General features: G+C 40.5%; 1 protein-coding gene across 3 annotated transcripts in view; it reads left to right on the top strand.

Annotated features, from left to right (window-relative positions):
- The window catches only part of LOC114445385 (cGMP-inhibited 3',5'-cyclic phosphodiesterase A-like), a 39,108-nt gene that overhangs the window by 8,165 nt on the left and 13,750 nt on the right, over positions 1-17,193 (top strand). For 2 of the 3 annotated variants that reach the window (XR_003671630.1, XM_028420418.1), the window contains exons 2-3: positions 11,223-11,273; positions 16,696-16,941. Coding sequence is in view for 2 of the 3 variants with exons in the window: in XM_028420418.1 (XP_028276219.1) it covers positions 11,223-11,273; positions 16,696-16,941 (297 nt within the window). In the remaining variant the exon portion in view is untranslated. Of the gene's footprint in view, positions 1-11,222; positions 11,274-12,651; positions 12,711-16,695; positions 16,942-17,193 lie in introns of those variants that run through there. The other variant, XM_028420419.1, reaches the window with a different exon arrangement.

The following is a 17,193-nucleotide window of genomic DNA, read 5'->3' as shown; positions in this document are numbered from 1 at the left end:
GCGAGAAAGGAGTCAGTCAATGACATCACAAGTGACTGTTGGTTGTGTAGTCTTTCCATGACTACAGCTTTTTACTTTTTTGCAACAAACCTCAGCTTTCTATATATGCAAATATATATATTTTTATTTGACAAATAGAACATGTGTGATCTAAAGTACCAGTCAGACAGGATCAAAGTATAATTTGTTTCTCCCCATTGTCCACCTTTAATATATTTTTTTGGCTTTGGCACATTTTGCATCTGTGAGTATGTAAGGGTCTCTATGATGTACATTTTTGTGAGATTCTGAAAAAGGCAGCAAATGTGTATTTTTAATTTGAGGAGAGACTGAGGCTGCTTACATTGGTACACACTGTCTGTAAAAAAAGTATTGATTGATAATTATTTGAATGAACATGTCTTCAAGCACTAAATACACTTTTTTAAGTTTTTTAGTCAAATAAGCACTCAAGATTAATGAATGTGTTTTGCTTGTATAAAAGTACCGGTAGTTTGTAAAGCTCTTATAGCGAAATTTTAAAATTTAAATTTTACCCTTTCTTTCCCTGTATTGTGTCTAATTATTCATACACAACACACACTGCACAGAGACACATATACACTCACAGACCCACACACACTTCTACACAGAGGCCTGCCTTGCTGAATCTCCCTGATGTGCTGTGTCCTCATAAAGGAAGACCTAGATTCATATTCAGTTGAAGTGTCATTGTAGGTTAGATCACTAACCCAGCCGAGCAATATTGTTCCTTCTCCTCACATACAAACACACAACACATGTTGTTGGCTGCTAACGTCATGTATTTGTCGCATATGTTGCAACACAGACGGTAGTTTAGTTTCTTCCACAAGACAAAGCTTCAGTCTTTCCCAAATATACTGCACTGTGTGTAAAGAAGACACCAATCAATGCTGCCTTAATCACAGTCCAGCTTGCTGTCCACTAAATCTATGCATCATTGAGCACATGCTCAAATACAGGTGTGTGTGTGTGTGTGAATGTGTGTCCTTCCTAGTGGTTTGTGCTCGGTCAACAGTCTGCCGACAGTGTGTTTGTTTTGGACGCCTCCGGCCTGCCTGTAGATTACCCAATCAGATAATCAAGGGTATAATTGCATCACATGCATCTGGGAGTGTTTTTCCCTTCCATTATCCCTCATAATGCACACATACATCTCTCTCTCTCTCACACACACACACACACATGCTGCAGACACAGAGTGATGACGTACATGTAGCAGCTAATTGCCAGAGGTTGTCTGCGTTGAGAGACAATAAGTCCCCTCATGGTTGCATCTGGACATAAAAATGTGAAGCTGTCTTTACATGCTGCTCCCTGTTATGACAGGAGAGCATCATGAGAGCTGAAGCGCTTTCAAGAAAGAGACTCTGGCACACCTTCTCCTTTGAAACTGAGTCTGAAGTTACTGTAATGACGGGGAGGTGACCGTGAAATGATGGATAAGAGATTACAATGATACATACTTTGCTTCTGATGGTTAAAATAACTCTCAGGGGATATTTAGGAAGGAATCTAATGGAGCTATTTTGTTACTAATGTATTCTGTTTTCGTTCAGTTTTGATTGTCTTTGAACATTCAGCTCTTCACAGACTGCATTCTGAGTCTCACCCATTGCATCCTCATTTGTCAAAATAATGTGAAGTAATGTAATTAGCTCAGCAATGTGCTGCTGTGATAAATACAAATTACATAAGTCACTGGATGGACATTCAAAGCTTTGATCACACACCCACATCAGGCTGTGTGTTTGCAGTGGTTGGGACCAGCCTGTGAGGGAGGACAGGCGGTTATGGGTCTGTGTGAGGTGTGATGATGTCAACAAGAAAGGACTGTTCTCATTCTATGTGCATATTTTACTAAACAAGAAACCGCCTCCCAACATGCTACTTGCTGGCTCTCAAACATCCACAGCTGCTTTTTGTGCTTCCTCTTCATCATTTGATCTGATTGGTTCTCATGACTGTCTGGCTGTTCGTTCAGTCACCTGCCAACCTGCCCTTTCCAAAAGTGTTTGTGTGGTGACAGTCCAGATAGGGGGACGTACTATTTCTTTTCTTTTACTGTTTTCTAATTTGAGCGACAAAATATCAAATGCATGTTTTTTTTTACTCTGGGATGCAACTGTTTTTAAATGCACGACATCTCAATTGCAGAGCAAAGCAGCTTTTAGTTAAGACTACTTAAGAAGTCCCTGTGGTCCAAACTGGGATCCATCTCATCTCATCTCATCGTCTTTAAATGAAATAGAAGTTCTTTTTAAGGGCAATTGCAAATTAAAACTCTGATCAAACATTCATGAGACGTCATGTTAAATTTTAAATTTGCACAGCTCTTGTAAATGAACGGCATTTTGACAGTGCATCTTGTCTCAGGAGAAATTACACAGCTGAATAAGTTCAGGTATTCAGATCAACAGAATCCTGGTGACATCGGCGATTTTTTTAGACCACTTATATTGAGACAGGTCATCTAATAAGGCTCATTTCAAACACAACAAACTACTTTCGTGCATTATTTTAGTCCGGAGCTAAAGTACAGTCACAGTCTGAGGGGAATGATGTAGAGAAAATGACTGGACTGGATTAATTTGGGTAATATTTTCCCCTGGGGCTCTTTACCTCAGGTCATGGGCATCTGTAGCCAAAAAAAAATCTCTTTGTATCTTTCCTTCTCTCTGCCTTTCTATGCCCTCTCTCTTCTTTCTCTCTTTCAGTGTTGGTCGCTTTTTTGTCTGCCTGTCCCTCTCTGTTTTCTCTCCCACTCACCCGATTTCCTCTCTGTCCAACTCTCACAGGACAAATGCCAAAGGCAGTATTATTGTGTCCTCAGCTGCCATCACTCACAGTGTTATGTAAGATGCTGCTGATGTGTGTCTGTGCTTGTGTGCTTGTGTCTTTGCCTGGCTTCAGTCCTGATATGCCTTCTTTGAATTCACAATTATTCCAGCGTATCCAAACTGAGGTCAGGCCCGTTTCAGCTCTACAGATGTGTGGTCTTTATCGACCTTTCGCCTATTATGCTGTTGTTTTAAGTCGATACAAAACTGGCAGCAGTGGGGAGTGTGTGCCAGCTCCTGGTGTCACAGACAGTGTCTGTGGAGCGTCACCTCTCTGGTCAGGACAGAACGACAGTTGGAGTGGTACCAGCTAGATATAGCTCACCTCAACGCAGCATTGGTTCTGTAAACAAATTCCTGAAGAGGGGCAGGACTGTGTCCTTTTCTGTAGTAGCCACAATATGGTGGCGGGGCAGTGGGAAGAAGCCCTAACATGTTCTCTGTGTGGAGAAGCCTCTGTCATATCCCTGGCAGAACAGTCTGGGGTAGTTCATTGGCTTGGCCCAAGGTTTGGATTCCATTTGCCGCCAGCTAACGGCTTTGCCAAAGTCTGTGCTTACTCCCCTCTTCAGTGTCACATAGAGGTTGAGTTCAGTTCGCAGGGCCTTGAACACCGGGGTGCTGCTGGTTCATATTTTGAAAAGGGGGAACTGGAGGGTAAACCCCAATTATCAGACAATCACACTCCTGAAAAAGCTCTGAGCAGTTTGTCTTTGGATCTGCAGGAACAATACACATTCTGTCCTTGTCATAGAACTCCCTGTTCATCCAATTTACATGTGTTTTGTATTCTTAAGAACACTTATGATGGTGTCATTGGGAGAATCTTGTGTGTGGTTCTAAGGGATATATCCAGACTGAGTGCATGCTTATTCTCATCACGAGGTCAAAAGTTCAGACATGTTTCCACTCGGCCTTCCTCAGTGTTCTCCCTTGTCACCACTTCCTCAAGAGAATTTTTAAAGTCCAGTGGGTTAGGTTAGCTCCCAGCTCTTTGTACAGGATGTGGTGTTTTTATCAGAATTTAGCCCTGCATGTAAGCGAAAGTGGCTGGGATGGAAATCACCATAATTCCAAGTTGTGAAAAGGTGGTTTGCATCTTCCAAGCGTGTTCAACGAGTGAAGGAGTTTAAGTAGGAATGACTGGTTGGTTAGACATCAGTATCACCACTGGACCAGTGGTGGTGGTTTAAGATTGTAAGGAGTTCAGAAATCAAAGGGAGGTTGGAGCAGAACTACTGTTTGTTTCAGGCCTGGGAACACCTCAAGAAGGAGATGGCCGTCTGGGTATCCTTCTGAGCCTGCTGCAGTCACATCACTGGCTCCAAAAAAATGGATGGAGGGTAGAATGAGTGGACAGTAATGGCTTAAGGGACAGTTTTAGAGGGAATGATTGTTATTTTACCCTGTGTTATTTGTCCCACATAGTCATTTTTGGAAGCATGAAGATATATTTAACTGGGTATGGAGTAGAGAATTTCTTACAGGTCAAGTTCTGATATTTAGAAATAATTGGATCCAATCTATAAATGGCAGCCGTCTTTTCTGTGAGCAGTGGTGAACCATCAGTGAGCGCTTGATTCTCATTTGAAGAGCAGACGAAGGAGTTAGCCCGAGGCTAACTGATGTGTATACACACTGTCCCTCCCTCTCTATCTCTCTCTGCCTCAATTGCTCGGTCACACAAACATAAACACACACACACACAATGTACATGTGCGGCCTCCTTGTGAAAATGTCAGCATGTTCTGTTTTTCGTTCAGCCTATATTGTCTAACATGTGTCCTCCTCCCACTTTTTTTTCCATCTCCAATCTTATTCAACAAGCAATTCAATGAGTACGTCCTTATTGGATGAAGCTGCTCTGCTGTGAAACGCACTGAGTATCTTTGAGTTTAGCCTGGAGACAGGACTACCCAGAAGAGCTACTTCCTTTCTATGGATTTGTTCTCCTTCAGACTTCCTGCTCTGTGTGTCTCTATTGTTGTTGTTGGTCTCCCAGACCATTATTAGCTGCAGGTTATTTTTGTATAGAGTCATATGGACCTTACAACATCTTGCAAATCATAAGAAAAATTAATAGAGAGGAGAAAATCACATCATCCTCTAATTGTTTCCCAGACTGTTACTTGGGCAATATTTGCTCATATATGATGGCAGCATCCAAAAAATTGTTCAAATATAACTCATCTTCACAGGACTCTGCTGAGAGCAGTTTACTCCTGTGCATCAATTAAGGTAGACAGTTTGCACTTTGATCATTGTTTTTAAATCAGTGTGGTGTCATAGAACTCCACCCCTCCTGACACCAGACCATGCAAAATGACCTGTGTGGCAATCTTAGCAATTTACCTCATCTGTATCCACTTGTGATTATTTAGTTTTAATAAAGTCATATTTGCAGCAGTAAGCAGGAAAGAACTTTATTATACTATTAGTCTGACAAGACCCAAAACAATAGGAAATTGTCCATTATACTACCACTGTTATATTACCAACAATTACACACTAAAAACTGTTGAAGAATTTATGAGAAACGTGACCTGACAAATCCAAATTAGACAGTTTGCCTTAGCAGAAACATCTCTTACCAGCTATCTTCTGTAAAACGTGTCATAAAGAGGCAAAACCTCCAAAAATACAGACAAAAAATGGGATGTAAGTCATTATGCATGCAGCTTCAAATGGAAGACCAATGTCTGGACGCTCACGTTGTTCCCATGGGACTCAGCCTGAAATGCTAACGCCCGGCAATGTCAGTGTCAATCAGCAAGAGCAGAAAGCTGACAGAGAGAAGTGGGTTGTGGGAGCCGTGACGCACTCACCTCTCACAGTAATAGGAGTAGAGAATGACAAGCTGGCGTCAGTGGCCTAACATGGGTACAACAACACAAGGGAAAAGCACTTCACTTAGCCGTGGAGCCTTGGAGGGAAGAAGGAGGGAGAGGAAGAATGAAATGGTGTGTGTGTGTTTCAGATGAGTTTTTTTTGCATGCATGAAGGCTTATTTGCATGTGATGCTGCTTCCTCGGTGAAGTGGATGGTGCAAGAATCCAAATCCACACTAACTAGAATGTTTTGTTAGTATTGTTATTGCTCTTTCCAGTCTTGTATTATTCATTCATCCATTCGCCGCGATTCAGTATCATTTGAGGAACACAATTCACACAGTTCCAGTCGTGTCGACATGCAGTTTCAGAGGAAGCTGATGTGTGTGGTGTGATGCATCACTAACAGGGTGAAGAATCCAGTTCATATAAGTTAACCAGCTTGCAATGAGACAATATAATGCAGTATTGGGTTGCCAGGCATGTGCTGGAAATGCATTATTTATGCCACATTTATGTTAACTGTATTACCACATAATCCATAAGTGAAAAAAGACATTGAAGGACATTATAAGACTAACATTTTTTCTGTGTCTAATTTACCATACACCATCTAATTTGACCATTTTTAATGCGTGTGTACATTCATAATTATTTATTGGAGCATGCATATATTGTATATGTATTTACATTTTGAAGCATGTTGTTTAATTACCCAGGGTTATTAGAGCCATCATTGCTACAGGACAAATGATCACATGGTACAACTACACCACACGAAACAGTTCATGCATCAAACATGAAAAAGGGGAATACAAATGTGAGATGTACACATCTAAACTCGCTGCCAGACGCATGCATGCGTTTACTTGACAGTACATGCAAAGCCTTAGTCATGCAACTCCACTGTGGAACACTTAAAAACGCACATAACAAACACACACACAAACACACACATACCGGCCTGAGGCTATGTTAGAGGCTGCCTTCAACACAAGCCATGCACAGGGGGATGAAAATGGTGGAGATGTGTATGAAAAATAAAATTAATAATTTCAGCTTTTGTTCAATTCATGTTTATAAATTATATCTGTATAATATTCGACCATTTACAGGTTCTATTTTAGTCACTTACAGAGAGAGGAAGTGTTTTAAAAGCTCTTTCCACCGAGCTCTCTTGCCTACTTTTACTTATTTATAAATGTAAACAAGTCACCTGACTGTGACTTCTGGGAACACAGTGATTAAGGGGGGCATTGGGATGTTTTGTGATGAATTACAAAAACAATATATTGGTGCTGTTTTTACTTATTGTGGGGTTGTCTCAGTTGCAACTTTATGTGATGAGTGCTCAACTTTTCCTTGCAGCTTGTCTTAGAAGATGCTAATATAATCTGATGGCTCTCTGATCATGCATATTCTAGCTACTATTGATTGAAATGTCACAAAATGCTGCACATTCTGACATTTATCATAAATAATAAAATAGAAATAGTTGTATCTGTGTAGTTTCTGTTAAACAGATAAATCGTTTGACTTTGCTATTGAGCTAATGGACGTTTTAGCTGGTCCATTGAACGTCTGTGTGCAGACACACAAGCACATGTTTGACAGAGTGACGTGAGGCTGTAATGAGATCAATAAGCAATCGCTGGTGTGGTCTGGTTTCACAGTGCATTGACAGGACCCCTGATGTGCTGATTGGGAAGAATTAGCATCAGTGAGTAGCGCTAACAGGGTTTTGAGTGATGACGGTAATGAGTGTATGTCTGCATTCACGTGTGAGTGTAAGCGTGTGTGTGTGTGTGTGTGTATGTGGGTGGGTGAGTCATCATCATCCTGCCCAGGAGTCCCATCTCTCCCTCTTGCACACACACACACACACACACATGCAAACCATGCATGCACAGGCAGCTTTGCCAAATCCATCTGGCAAGCTTGCTGTGTTCAGTGTGTAAACTGTGATTCTGAATGAATATGTTTGTAGCGAAAATACAAACTGAAACTGCCCAAAACTCAACAAAATGAGGATATTGTGCTACAACAGAACAGGTCAAGACAGCTGGCCTGCACTGACCTGGGGGAAATGCAGTTTGATTGAATATAAATAAAGTTTGATTGAACATTGTTGTGCACCCTTTTGGACACAATAATCACAGACGACACCAGGTCAGACCAGAAATCGACCATGAAAGTTCAACAACTCTGGAACGTGAAGAGACTAATTTACTAATAATATTTCTAATATTTTAATGATTATGATCTTATCCTGGCTGTTTTAAGTTGTGATTTTTTAGTATTTATGATATTCTTTATATATCATTTGTTGTCAGTCCTATCTTGGAAAAAAGGAAAACTAAAAACAAGTAAAAAGTAAAACAGAGCTCTAATATTTATTTCATTCTCACATTGAGGTGAGAGAAGGAGCTGGGATTCTTAAATATTAACAAATTATTCACATTATTTGGGAGTTCTGTAAGATGATAAAATACATGTTTGTCTTTTCATCTACTGTGCACTCCACTCGTTCCATTTACAGGACGCATTATGTCTCTTCCTACTCTCACCATTTCGGCCTCAGCTGGGATCTAGTAAGAACAGTTGCTGGCCAGTAGGGGTTTTGGTCTGGCTTGCTGGGTTTTTCAGGACTGGAGTGTCTGAGTCGTGACAGAGAGTGTGTGTGCGTTAATGTGTGCACGTGTGTGCACCCGTGACTCCATGGGTGTGCTAGTGTGTGGGTGTGCATGCATAAGGATGGACTTACAGACGGCCATTGCTGTAGCTCTTACATGCCACTTGTCGTAGTATAGTGTCATCATACACACACGCACACACACTGTTGTTAGTCCCATATGGTTTCATATTGTCAAAGTGAATTTGAGTGAATTTCTCCAGAAAAACATGGATGACACTCATCATTTCTATAATGGAAAACAAGGAAGTTTTTTTGAGTCTTTAGGGGTGTTGGAGACATTTATCTTTTTATTTTTAGCTTTCAGGCAGTTTTTTATAAACAAGAGAAAGTGGGTCACAGCATGCTAAAAGCTGCATGGTGGTGGTTCTGAATGATCTTTATCTTGTTAGAATAATAGTTAAAGGACTACTTTCAATTACACATAAACTACAGTGTTCATTAAAATATAAGTTACAGCTTTTCTACTTTTAACATGAAAGTTAAGTAAACCAAGGGGTCGTACATGCAGGAACACACAACATGACTGCTGAGCTGATTATAAATTTGGCTCAATTCCCTATTATTTCTGTCTCTGTTAAACTTTGCGTGCCTTGCGTGTAAACACTGAAAGCTGCATCAATGTTTGTTTTACTTTGTGTGCCACTGGCTCTGTTGTTCAAATTTTAATGTTTTTATTCGTGAACTTTTCCATCATTTCTATTAATCATTACAGCAACTCAACACAAAATCATTTTCAAATACAAAAGTTCCTCATAAGGAAAGCTGTCTCTGTGAAAACATTTCACTCTCTGAGACTTATTGTGTTGTGAAGAGTTCAAGCCAACAAATGGAGCTCCCCCTGTAGTGTGTAGTGTGCTGATGCATGTGTATCAGTACTGTAACACTGTATAGATATGAACCATTACTGCCTGCACTTAATGATAACCTGCTTACTTTCACAGTGTGTATGGGTGAAGTTAGTTAAGACTGCATGAAAGGACTGCATCTTAAAGACTTAACAAGAGTGGAGTATATTGTTAGTGATGCCATCATGGGGCAGCAGAGCACAGAGGAGGATCTCATGGCCTGGTTCAAAGATGGAGGCTGACATATTTGTGAAACAGTGACATTTATACATTCAATAAACATACTAAACTAAGGAGAATGGCAGTATTCTAATTGTAACACACACACACACGTTTGTTTTCTAATGCACATTTGGCATGATTAAGTATGATTCAGCATTTTTTCTTGTACATTTTCCTAAACAACGTCCTTCCCATCCTCTGTCTGCCATTAAACACAAATCCACTGTATTAGGCAGATTATCTCATCTGCCATTCAAGATGCAAAGTCATCTCCAGTAGATGACAGTCGCACTGTCAGGACATCACATTTTATGACGTCAGCCTACAAACTATGACAGCCTGTGCACTCCGCAGGCCCGTGCACTCACTCACACACACACACACACACAAGCACGCTGCAGGAAACAAATGTAAAATGATCAAAATATACATATATTATTAAAACAACCCAGAACTTCTACACTCAGACCTGACTTATGGAGAGCATTCAACGGGAGATAAATATTACATGTATATAGTACCAGGGCAACAAAATTTGGGTGAGTGTCTTGGGTTGGGTTTGTAGAGAGAGAGAGAGATCAAGCCATAGGTGACCCCTGGTGACAGGCACTGGAGGGCAAGTAACACAACTGATTTGTTTAAAAATTGAAATTGTTTTTTAGGTCTTATAACATAAATTAAGGTAATGTTACAGTACTGATATGACATTTCATTATTTCTGAGGGGTCGGCCAATAATCAGCCTGGCCAATTATTGGTGCTGACATTCTGCATTTTTATAATGATTGGTATCAGTTTTTAAGCTGATATTCCCAAAAGAAAATTAAATTTTAAAATGTGGTACTTTGGCTCTGATGCACCCGCAGTCACCAGCAATGTACGCCTACACCTTAATGTAATGGGTCAGAATTCAGCCTAGCTAACTGGCAGCGAAAGGATTTTTAGTTGTTGTTTTTTTTTTTTTTTAATCAAAATAAATTGATCTCCTTTAGAAGCATGTATGCTATTTGACCAGTAGCCTGAGTGCAAGCATTAGGCTACTAGTCAGGCTCTGACCTCTTTTACTTGATGCGCCTTTGTAAAGTCCCATGTTTTAGGGCAGTCACTTCTTTTAATCAATGGAACTTCATAAAAACTATTTATGAAAAAAGGTATTATTATTTTATACTATAAGAACTATTTTTATTTGTTTGTTAGTTAAACAACATAATCATAGCACTAATAGCTCTCTGTACTTTGTTTTTTTTTTTGCCATGGTAAAGGTGTCATAAACATATGCCTTGTCCTTAAGGAATCTCAAGTTTTGTAATAAGGATTTGTGTGTTCTACATTCTGGCACTTCTTCACTGCAGACAAACTTCAAATATCAGTCTCTTAGATTAGTAATAATTGGTATTGATGGCCCTGAAAAACCCATATCCTTGGACCCTTAGTCCAAATTGTCCAAAATCAAACATCTCACTGCTATTTGTGGGGACTACTTGCAGAAAACTGAAGAAAAATATTTGCAGGGAGTGCAGGAATGGAGGGTGGTGGTGAGTGAGGGGTGGAGGAGAGGCTTATGTAGATCAGCCTTCCAGCATTAAGGGTGATGTGTCCTTTTCTTTTTCTTCATCAGCAGTCCCTGCTCTTGTTTTATTTTTAGATGGGTTGTTGGAGGAGGGGTAAGTAAAGGAGGGACAGTAGATGGAGATGCTCATATAGCAGCGTGTATTGTCATGGATGGGACAGATCTCTAACAGTACCTTCTGTTTGTCTGCTTCTATCTGCAGATTATGGGCCAATCAGAATGGGACTACAAGAGGGCCCTGAGCAGATCCCAGGTCAGTGCAGAGGGCAGGAGGCTGTGTGTGTGTCTATGGCATGATTTTTCTCTTCTAAAATGAAAATTGGACAAATATGTAAGAGCTGTGGCTGTAAAACACTATCAACACATTCAGATTCAGTCTGCTCACGTCACATTATTTAGATATTTTTCAGTGTTTATATCACTTGTAGGCAAATGGGTCACGTGTTTATTTCAGTTTCAACACTTTTAAGAGGGATACGCTTGTGGATGGAGTAAAAGCAGAGGAGTTTTGCAGTTTTTGTCACACCTCAATTGGAGTACTTACACAGAAAGATCTGACATCAGTAACTTTTGCAATATTTGGATTATTGACAATCACAAAACAGCAACATCTAAGAGTCCAAGTTTAGGTTCCCAACTTCTACAAAGTGATCTGTTCCATGACCTTTGGAGCAAGTGTGCAAAGTGTAGGAGGGGAACATGCTGGAAGGATGAGGATGAGATTACATCTAACCATGACCATGAAGTTTTATTACTGTAACACAATTAACACTTTATAGCTGCTGTATGAGAATCAGGAGCCACTGTTAAGGCTCCATTGTTAAGCACAAGTTGCAGATACAAGACAAGACAGATATCTGGTTAAGACAGTCAGTTTAAAAGGTATATATCTATATCCAATGTCACTGGCTTGATTTTAAAATTTGTTATATAAATAAATATAAATATAATAATATATAATAATATTATATAATATATAATAATATATTAATATATAATAATATAATATATAAAATAACACCTGATCTATATTGTTCCATATTTGCTGTGCAAAAATAGCCCTTTGATGAATCAATAAGTCCCCCAATGTCCTGATGCAGAAAGCGATTTTCTGATAATACACTGCTCGGTTGTCATGCATCACCTGCTATCACAGGAAACACTTGACAACAAGTAGGCGTAGTATAACTGTAGCCAACTGAGCCCCGAACAAATATTTTATGGCCCCTAGATGCGTCACTTTTGATCTTTGTCCTGATGTATCGTAGCAACCAAGTATTTTCAATACTCTTGATTTCTATGTGCTGCAAGTCTTCTCATCCCTGAACCACCAGTGAACATTTGCAATTGGCAGACGCAGAGAGAGACAGGGCGGGTGAGAGGACGGAGGGAGGTTCATGAAGCAGCAGAGGAGAGGAGGGGAGAGATGAGAGGAGAGGAGAGGGCGAGAAAGTCGTTGTTGGCTACATTATTCAAATGTCAGTCACTTTGAATTGAGACTCTCGTGTTTTACTTTCTGTGACATTTGAACTAGTGGGGATTTAACAGAAGGAAAGCCACTCTTAACCACGATAATCTAAACAGCTACGGTGTATCACGACTTTGCTGAAAGTCAACACAAATGATGCAGCGGAGGCACTCAGCTAGCACCATGGGACGGCATCAGGACAATGCACATCTTTCTAAACAGGTCCAGTACTGGTTTTGATTCAGCCTTGTGCATGCTGTTGTGTGTGTGCTATATGGAAACATACATGCGGTCTGTGGGTCTTCAGGCACATACAAACTAGTTAATCAGTAACGATGAGATGGTTTAAATAGGACAACTTGAAGCAATGTCTAAATTAAGCTTCTTGATACAGCTGAGTTTTTAGGTCAGTTAGGCATGAGAGGCTGGTGTGCCTAAGCAGAGAGTGAAGCGAGTGATTCGGTGTCACTATTGTTCTTAATGGGTGCTTTTTGTTGGTCTTGGATATGGGAATGCAGCACAGTTGTGTGTATAGTGTCTTTATCTGTCACTCAAACTTTAATAATCAATGTCTGTTGATGTTTTGTCTGTGTCAGTGTGGTCCATTGTAACATGATGAGCTCAGAGAACCACCTGGCCTGCGACTCTTCCACAATACTTTGTCAGTCATTGTTAACAAATCAATACACTGGTTAAGGATTAATTGTGATTGAATCTGTGAGGCAGTCCAGCTGTGCAGTCCTGCAGCTATCTAGAACATGAACTTGACCTCAGGCTTTGTCATTTTTTTCTTGCATAGAATGATGAGCAGTACAAAAACAATAAGCAACTGTCCACTGTAGTGCTGTATTTACAGTTGTTGTAGATTGGACTGTGGAGGAGCTCAGCTGGTCTGCTAGAGTGAGCTGTTCTCTTTTTCACTTGACTGGCCATGGCCTGCCTGTGGACTCAGCTCCTCTTTTTCTGTGAGTCTGTCACTCTCTTTCTCTCCCTCTTTTTTCTCTTTATCTCTCTCTCTCCACTCTCACCATCTGCCTTTATGCCTGATCTGCCTACATGTTTCCTAACTGTCTCTCAGGGGACAGCTGGGGGGATGGGGGCAGAGAGGGAAAACTGAGATAGTGGGAAATAGAAGATATGGGAAAATGGAGAAAAATAATTGGAACAGGAAAAGAAAGAAAAAGAATAAATCTCCAGTGCCATTATATTTTGTCAACACTGGACATTTTGGTTTGGTATTATAATATCCTGATTTGTGTGGAATTAAAATATCCCTATGATAATAACATGAATGCCTTGGTATTAAAACATATCTTTCACATGCAGATGCTTTCTTCCACCTTTAGGTTACCTGCATTTATTCGAATTTCTTTCACTACTCAGCTCTTAGCATGATCAGTTAGCATGACGTGTCCCCTGAGCTGCCTGCTTACACATCTACCCGCCCACATCATCAGCTCCATGTGCACTCCACCTCATTTCCCATATTAGGATTAAATTAAGATGGAGACAACCACAGCCTCTCCTTGCAGACTGATCTTCAAAACCTACAGCTGAAGTAGTCTCAATTAACTTGTTAGAGCATTCTAGTTGTTTTTGTTATTTTGACCCACTCCTTTGTAAATGGGCAGTGGTTTGATTATATGCGGCTTGACGAGCCAGCAACTTGATACGGGCAGATCTTATTTTATTTATCTGTGTACATCATTGGAGGCCAGTGTTTAATACTGTCTTCTGTTACAGTGCACTCCATTTGTTGGAGGATTATGACCCATCTTTGTGTGTGCAGCATGTACTGTAGCTATTACCCTGAAAGCCTGACAGAGTGATCCCAAGGGGCAGTTCTGGTACATGTGTGCCTGTCTGAGTGTGTCCACTGTTGATTTACTCATTGACCATCGCTCCCACTGCTGTATCCTGTGGGCCTTTATGCTGGGAGGAATCGATAACCCTCTCCCTCGCTTTGCCTCTTCAAAAACAGCGCTCTTCAGGCCTCCATCGGCTCAAATGTTTCTGCATTTTGCACTTAATGTGCCTACAAATGAACAAACTAGTAAAAAACACAGTAAAATGTTAAACACATCCATGTTGTTAACTACAGAATAACAGAGAAAGTATCATTAAACAGCTGCACACACACACATCTGTGTTTGTACCCCTACTATCTCACTCCCTACATGACATTAGCTGAACAGAGTCCATTACTGCCAGGTAATAGGTGAATGTCACAATAGCAGGATGTCATAAAGCTCTGGAGTGGTCTAATGGGTTTTGTTCAGGTTGAGGTGACACATGCACACTCATACATGCACACAAACAGACACATGCTCTTCCAGGAAACTATCTTCTTATGCGCTGGGTGCATTTGCTCATCACATCACAGCTCTGAGCCCTGACATGTTTGAAGAGCTAATACGGCCTGTTTAAAGAAGCAAATTATGAGAACCCTCTGTCACTTTGTTTGAATACAGATAGGCGACTGTGCTGTTGTTATCTTTCATGTGTCCCTCTTTCTCTCTGCAAACTCATTTTTATCTTTTTATCTTATGTTTGTAGACAAACATGTGAGTTACCTATAAGAGTACATATAAGTAAACATGTACAAGCAGGCAACTCACAACAGAAAGTGAAAAAGTTTGGCACAGATACAAGTTGAAGTGGAGAAAAGCAGAGGTTGCTGCCAGTCGTGGAGCCTTTGGCCTCAGGGGGCAGGCAGATGGGAGAGCGAGGGCTGGATGGAGTGATCATGTGAGCTCATTTGCTTCATGTGCTGGCACAGTGGGGCAGGAAGAGGCAGACTGTTTGACATTTGAAACAGAAAGGGGGGGGGGGCTGATAAAATATCAAATAATGGCAACTTAAAAAATATATGACCCATATTATTCTCTAACTAATCCCAGACACAGCAGTCTCTCCCACAGCTCAGGCAAGGTGTACAGTCAAAACTACCTCTGTCTCTAATCATGCTATGTGCCCCTCACCTATTTGCTCAAAAGAAAAAAAACTTCAACCTAAAATAAATAAATAAATAAATACACATGTTGCTGGTGGCATGGCACAATCCCAGTAAATCTTTACTGGGCTGCTATTTGAAGAAGACATAAAGTCTGACCATTCTACAGTCAGAGCTCCAAAAGAGATTCTAAATGTTCAGATGGACTAACAAAAGATTTGGCATCATTCAAAATCACAAGATCAAAAACACCTCACTAAAATCAATGCATGATCACAAACACATTTCTGTGTTCATATATTTCTATTAAGCTTGTTTTACTCTCATTTAGCATGTAGCATGTAGCATTCAGTGTTTTTCAGTGGGGGTGTGTTATCCAAAATATAAAGCCTTGTGTGTTAATATTATAACAATGCTTCTCTGTCCACAGGCATGTCGTTCCCCTTAATTATTAAGTTATCTTGCACATTTTCATTTCAGAAAATGATTTTTTTTTCTGTTAAAAAGAAAGACAATTTTCAAACTCTTTTATGGTTGTATTGTTGCAAATTTAGGCCAGCTTCTACAATGCCATCTCCATCTCTCTCAATGTCAATGTCAGCTTTCTTCACACTTATTCATATGGACTTGACTACGCTAACTGCACACAGTAAATTTGCATGCTGTACATGTGTGATGAGGCTTGTGTGCGTTCTGCTACATGAGTTTGAGAGTGTGTGGAAATTTATTATAAGCTAAAGAGGAACTGATTAGCACATGTTGACATTAGTGGTGGAATCCATTACTGAAACTACACATGGTTGACCTTTGACACCAATAAGCCTTTGGGGGTTACAAGTCAATATGTAGAATCGGCTAATAGCTAAAAATAGGTGGGAGGGGTGGAGAGGGTGTTATTCCTTATATGGAAATTACTGGATATCCAATAATTGTGTTGTTCATGACTCCAATTTGATTTTCATTGTCATTACTCTTTACTAACCTACAGTTGCCACACAGTACAATGTCAGCTGTGACGTAATTGTTTCTTCTGAGACTGCAGAAAGACAAACAAACACACACACACACACACTGTTCTGTCTGAACGCAGATAAACATATTCTTGTTCTCTCTCAGGTGCAGAGATAAACATGCTGTGTGCGTCACTGTGGAGTGGCATTTGTTCGCACAGCACCTGAAACAATAAGCAAAGAATTCATTATCTTTCCTGACTTTTTATATCTCTCCTCTCCTCTCCTTATCTTATCTCTTTAGTCTTCGGGCACTAGCGTGGTAGTGGACATTTCAGTGATGGGTGAGGCCCATGGATTGATCTCAGACCTGCTGGCAGACCCCTCACTGCCTCCTAACACCTGCAGCTCTCTGAAGGCTGTCAGCAACCTCCTCAGCACCCAGATCAGCCTCCAGCCACTCCACCGACCTCGCATCCCCACAGACACACACACCTGCTCCGACTCTGAGGACGGGCCGGAAAAAACAGAGAGACTGGCCATTCCAAAGGTTGGTATTTTTTTTTTAATCTACTGCTTGATGCCAAGATGTGAGCTTTTAATAGTAATTTGTCAAAACTCCCTCCGGAATTGAAGCATACTCATGGTTCTGTTTTTACTCATAAAAACAGAACCAGCTGAATCCTGTTGTGTGTTGTACACACACACACAGGTGTATGCCCAGGTGTACCTCTTCTTGCATAGATCAACCCTATTTCCCCCTCACTGCTGCCTCTAATGTAGCCAACAATGACGCAAAAGC

Source organism: Parambassis ranga, chromosome 13, assembly GCF_900634625.1.
Source record: "Parambassis ranga chromosome 13, fParRan2.1, whole genome shotgun sequence".
NCBI classification, from domain to species: Eukaryota; Metazoa; Chordata; class Actinopteri; family Ambassidae; genus Parambassis; species Parambassis ranga.
The sequence above is the reverse complement of the archived record's forward strand: the minus strand, read 5'-3'. Positions and strand labels throughout refer to the sequence as shown.